This window comes from Limulus polyphemus, unplaced genomic scaffold (assembly GCF_000517525.1).
Source record: "Limulus polyphemus unplaced genomic scaffold, Limulus_polyphemus-2.1.2 Scaffold328, whole genome shotgun sequence".
Lineage (NCBI taxonomy): Eukaryota > Metazoa > Arthropoda > Merostomata > Xiphosura > Limulidae > Limulus > Limulus polyphemus.
The window spans coordinates 591,753-597,958 of record NW_013665938.1 but is presented as its reverse complement, the minus strand read 5'-3'; the positions used below and the strand labels follow the sequence as shown (position 1 = coordinate 597,958).

Below are 6,206 nucleotides of genomic sequence, written 5' to 3'. Positions count from 1 at the left end.
GGAAATTTGAGATTTTTTAAAAATATTTTTAATTTTAACATGAAAATTACTTGGCACACAAACTATTGAAAACAAATACTCAATATATTCATGGACAAAACTTTATTTTATTCTATTAAAAGTACTTCACTAAGAAATATGACCTTTTGTATGTGAAAGACTTGTAATATTAACTGAAAGACTGCCAAATTTCATGAAGATATACCCAATATATAGAAAGTTATAAGTATTAAATTTATGTCAACTTTAAACGAGTACAGAAGGTTCTCGTGACACTGAAAACAAAATAAATTACTAAATTACAAAATAAATTACTCAATAATATCTAAAATAAACAGCCTTTTATATCATGACACTTAAGTTTTCTCCAGTAGCAAAGTGTTTGTTGTCCAGTGTTATTAATATAAAAAACAGATACCAGAGTTTAACATGATATAAACAGAAAAAGCTCCAAATTGTTAAGTATCATATAAAAGTAATATTACACTTCAAATGTTGTTTTAATCTCAGTTTAACAATTACTACATAAAACACATCTATATCTAAGTTCTTAAAAAAATAATCGGATCATAAATAATCATACCACTTCCTGCCACAATATTGGCAACACCAGCTCTGTGATATTTGAAAACTGTCTGAAAATAATGAAAAACCAAATGTTTAAATTCAAAAATGCAATAACATACAATTAACATACAAAATATTTCTTTTAGAACCTAACCACTGTCTTTGAGACAGACTAAGACTGATATTCTCAAAAATAAAAATTCATTCTTTAATCAGCATTTACTAACAGATGAGAGAACAAGGTCAAAATTGTTTTTTAACTGTGAACTCAAACCATAAGACAATTATTACATAATTCAATAAACATACAATATAAATTAAGTTATAATTAGCCCATGAGCTTCTACCTCTTCCAGATTAATAACATTAATCATTCAGTACTATATTTAATCACAATTATCTTAAAAATAACCATTAATTTCATTATCGTAAATACATATTCTATATTCTCTTTCTAGAACCTTACATTTAATTATTTTCAACTTGTATAACTAAAAGTAAATTATGAAATATGTTTGGTGCTATATAACAAACTTAATCTCATTTTTTAATTATTGTAATTTTCTATTTTAATCCCCATATTCCATTAGGATAAAAAAAAAATGTTTATTTGTAAGCAATAACTTTTATTCTGTGTAAATAATATATTATATATTAATATCTCACATGAAGTATTTTTTAGTAAAATATACCTCTTATAAGTTGTTTCATATTTATCATTATATTATTCTGCAATGAAGTAATAATCTTTAGTGTAGTTGGATACATTCCCCTCAAACAATACAGCTAGTTCTATTCATTGAAAGATAATGGGCACTATTAGTTCACAAAATACATTCAATTTGTTAAAGTACAGACTGGAGCAACTTATGGGAAACAAAATATAGATCTGAAATGCTATTTTTACACACCTTTGATTTTGAGCTACAATGGATAATTTAAGATGAATGTGTAAAGAATAAAATATGCAGTTAACTTGATTTGTTAACAACTATTAGAACTATTGGTTTCCAATAGTTTTGCCAACTTATTGTGTTTAAATCATAACTTGAAAAGAAACTTACCTTATATTTTTGTCTTGTTCCAGAATGGCATTAAGTTGAATGCGAGCACTGATACTAGTTGATATACCAGATCGCTAGTAAAGTAAGATAACATGCTCCATATACAAAGTTTGCTCTTTAATTAAATTTACCCCCAATCTTAATTTTGTTTAAAAACAATTGTTCAACTTTAGACAAAGCATTCTTAAATAATAAATGTTCATTAATACGTTTTCAATTACATTAATAGACATTAAGGATTTGAACACTACAAATGTGTATTACTATTGTGTTCCACATTGGATTCATGTGTTATGCCTCTTACTTACTGCAGAACTTAAAATGCTTAAAAGAAACATTATCCTTTAGTTCTTTTATATCACCAAAGAATTCTTGTGTAAATCAATCCATTCACTTTCTCAATGTAAATCATTTTAATAATAACATTCTAGAAACTTGCCAAGAAACACAATTCTTCAGACCATCTGGATACATTACAGATTACTACTTCATAATTTAAAATTTTCATTGTTATTACCAATGAAAATGCTTTGTTAATCAATTTTTTAACAAGTCAGTGTCTAAACATTTCATGTTTATTACACAATCCTTTCCAGGAATATTTAATTATTCACCAAAAGATTAATTCATTTACATTTTTCAAAGTTTTTACTGAGAAGCAAGGTACACTTCTATCATTCTGTTGAAAAGGCCAACATCAAAAATAAAGTTTAAGATATACCAGCATGAAGATTACACTTCCTGGTAACAAATAATACTTCTTAAAATTAAGTCTTCATATTTGTTCACTTTGAAACAAATTCTTACTTTATTCCTTATGTAGTAAAGTTCAGGATGAAGGAGTTTGATTTACAGAAAGTCAATTAAAGATAATCCTACCGGGTGAATGTCCAAGAAGAATTCATGAAGGGATGCATTAGGTTTCAGACCTTCCACAGCTCTGAGATAAGATGGTGAAGCCAGATAAAAATGAGGAAATGAAAGTGCTACAGGAGAATCTAGAATAAATTGTGTATAATTAACACTACTTCAACTTAATTAATGACATATTAAAAACAAATGCAAAAGTTCACAACTGTCTTTAAAAAAAGAGGCAAAATTGTTTGTTCACTGCATCAACACATATATTAAAAACAAAAAATTACTAGGTTAGTCATACCATAGCGACATGGACTCAAATCCATGACACCAGATGGAAGATGCCTTCTTGTAGTAAAACAACTGTTTTCAGGGTTATCTGTACCATTAGCAAGCACAGATTTCTTGGCAGAGAATCGGTGACACTTCATACCCCTAATGTTAACCTCCTTTTTGTAGTTCAATTTCCAAGATCTAAAAAACCAAAAAATACCTTTAAAATAAAAACTCAAATAACAAGATATTACTCCAAACAACCACAGTACCCAACCACTAAATTTCAGTGCTTGATTTCTAGAAAAAAAAAGGTAACAGAATCCTGTTGACGTGGGGGGGGGGGGAGCAACATTTTTTTGATGATAGCAAATTAAAAGTTACTGAGGCTAATACTTGTGGTGGGGTGGGGAGTAATGTATTTGGCCATGTCAGTCAAATATCATTTTTGCACTGCAAGTGAGGCTGTCTTAAAATTAGTGTTTCCACCCTTACTTTAATAATAATAAACAAATTCAACAGAAATTAAGCACTGTTAAAACTTCATCAGAACTCAAAACAATCTGAAGCCTTATAAACTCACCCTTGTGAAATATTTGAAAGTTTACAGACTTAAAAATAGACAATAACAGAGATTTATGACCAATACTGCTGAAGGTTAGTAGCTAGAATGTTAGATTTAAACCTAATAACTACTTTACACAAATATTATTATATTAGAAGAGCTAAAATGTCTCTGAAGGTTAGAGATATTACATTATAAGTACTTTAGAGATAAGCATACATAAATAACTATAACTGTACCCCCAACACTATTAGACTTGGGTATATGTAAAATTATATATGTATATTGGTCATAGTAATATAGCAGTAATTAAAGAAGAAACAGTTGGTACCCTTTCCTTCTGCCATTGGCTCATCATACAGCTTACTTAGAACTATGGATATTTGCTACTGGAATTACAGTCAGACATTGATATGTTGAAACTGGATATTTTAAATGCTTGGCTGACATCAAATTCAGAATTAAGCCTTGTATGTTTCTTTTAACATTTATTGTACCTAATATTCAACATTTATTAGAAATTAAAAATTAAGTAAAGGTCACTGATTCGCTATTTCAATCATCTGATATCTCATATTTCCAAAATTCTGGCACTTCACCATACCAACGTTTGACTGCATTCTAAGGTTTATGCATAGTGAAAAATAAAAAATTTCAAGTAACAAGTAATATTACCCCACAAAATAGTTACTGATATTACTTCTTAACAAATAACATAAAACCGATAGATTATGGAAAACTGTAAAACAGAACTACAGAGAAATCAAGAATAAAAATTGTATTGCACATTTACTATACAACTTGTAGTTTTATCTTTGCAATTTGAAACAAAAGAATTCTATACAATTCAAAATTGAATAAATTAGATAAATTATGTTCAAAGGTACAGTCAATTCTATCAAAAAAGTGCATTTCTGTTTTCAAATATATTGAAACAGCAATAGATTCTCAATGGCAGAAAAAAAAACTATTTTCTACAACTTTACATTCTTACCTGCAAAAATCTGTTTGAAATACAGTAACTGTTTTTTGCTCTTTTGCCAATGGAGGACCAAGTTCACCGTCTGAAACAACAACACAGCTCTCCGTCAGAGGAGACAAAACAGCTTGTCCACCAAATAACTTAGAAAAATACATCAGTAGAATTAATGCTACATATTCATCATATCCTATATAAACATAGAATCACTTTGTGGTGAGTAAAAGACAACTAAGAACATCATACATATAACACACATCATTTGTTTCTAACAACAATTCTAGTATTAGAACATTCAGGAAAGAAACACGAGATAATGATTTCTTTTTACCTCTTCAAAAACTTGTTTTTTGAACTAAACGTAAATCATTGATTTTGATTAGAACTAATTATCTAGCCACCCAAATTTTCTGACTGTCACTATGGTACTTTTGGTAATTTGTAAGGTATGTCTAAAGCATTCAGTTATATCTACTACTGCTATGATACTTTCATTGTTACCACTAATACAATAACTACTATCATATGCCTGATGCATTCAGTAATATCTAATGTTGCTATGATACTTCTATTGTTACCACTAACATGGTAATTAGTAAGATATGCCTGATGCATTCAGTTACATCTATTGTTTCTCCTTCTACCTTAAAAGTAAATACAACATTATATAATATAATACATTGAATTTACATGTTTAAGAGAAGATTTCAGGTTAGAAGTCATTATAAAAATAACATCAAATTGAAAATGTTAAGGTTATAGGAAACCAGAGATTACTGGCTATAGTTTTGATAAAATTAATAACTGCTATTATAATACAAACATTCATAAATTAATGAGTAAATGTTCTCTTGCTATTTTCCTGTCTTAATGAATCACTATTAACCGTACCAATACAGGCTAGGTGGGATCCATCACGGCTTATAACCACAAATGTATCCATGAGAGTAATTATACTATGATTTATGATAATGTATGAATATCTTTACAAAATATTGCAATTATTAGCAAACATTACAAGGTTTTTGTATATCAGATTTTTTTATTAAATGTTAAGATTTCCTCAGTAATGTTTTTATCATGCCTTTTTTCTTTTTGACTGTTGACTATCTGACATGCAAAGTAATTTTGATTTTAAGATTAAAAATACTTTTATGCAACAGAACATTTTCAAATTTCACAAGTGAGATCTTTATAACCTCCAGATAATTATACAACTTTTTTGAGAAAAAAAAACATTATATCTTATCTGTTATTTTCAATACTATATCTCTGTGTGGGATGGGTCGATTTGCCCAACCTTGTAACCATAAAAAATTAGGAAATTAATATAAATTATGCTTTTTTTGTTCTAGAATGACAAAAATTATAACACAAAAACACAAATGTTTAGTCTAAACAGCTTAAATCTCATAAGAATATATATTTATTATAATGGCCTGTTAGTCATGCCTGCTAACATTATAGAAGTTGCAATGACATGGCACATATGCACTAATGTTACCATATCCAATAATATAAGACTGGCCTTTACAAAGTGAACCTGTCTTGGCTGTGTTTTAGTGGACTAGTATTTTGTAAAATAGTCACATTTCCATTATAATAGATGATACGTACATACATTATTACTATTTACATACAAGTTTTAACTTGTTTTTCTTAAAACAAAGAACAGTAAATAAAGAAGTATGATAAACAATTATCTCTTCTAGTTATGAACTTTGTACTTGGTTGCTGCTTGCCGTAGGTTGCTAAACCTTATCAAATTTTCCACGTGGAGGATGTGAAACAAAATAATTTTTTCAGGTTTTATATATATATATATATATATATATATATATATATTTATTATAACTTAACCCAACTACTAAGTAAATTAACTAAGTACAATACTAGTATA

The 6,206-nt window shown here is 28.1% G+C and overlaps 1 protein-coding gene across 7 annotated transcripts in view; it reads right to left on the bottom strand.

The window, feature by feature from the left end:
* LOC106457419 (scavenger receptor class B member 1-like) overlaps positions 1-6,206 on the bottom strand; it is a 31,726-nt gene that overhangs the window by 9,867 nt on the left and 15,653 nt on the right. For all 7 annotated transcript variants that reach the window (XM_022383340.1, XM_022383342.1, XM_022383341.1 and 4 more), the window contains 5 exons: positions 4,322-4,391; positions 2,791-2,963; positions 2,511-2,629; positions 1,632-1,705; positions 584-635 (listed from right to left, as the gene is read on the bottom strand). In XM_022383340.1, the coding sequence (XP_022239048.1) occupies positions 584-635; positions 1,632-1,705; positions 2,511-2,629; positions 2,791-2,963; positions 4,322-4,391 (488 nt within the window). The remainder of the gene's footprint in view (positions 1-583; positions 636-1,631; positions 1,706-2,510; positions 2,630-2,790; positions 2,964-4,321; positions 4,392-6,206) is intronic.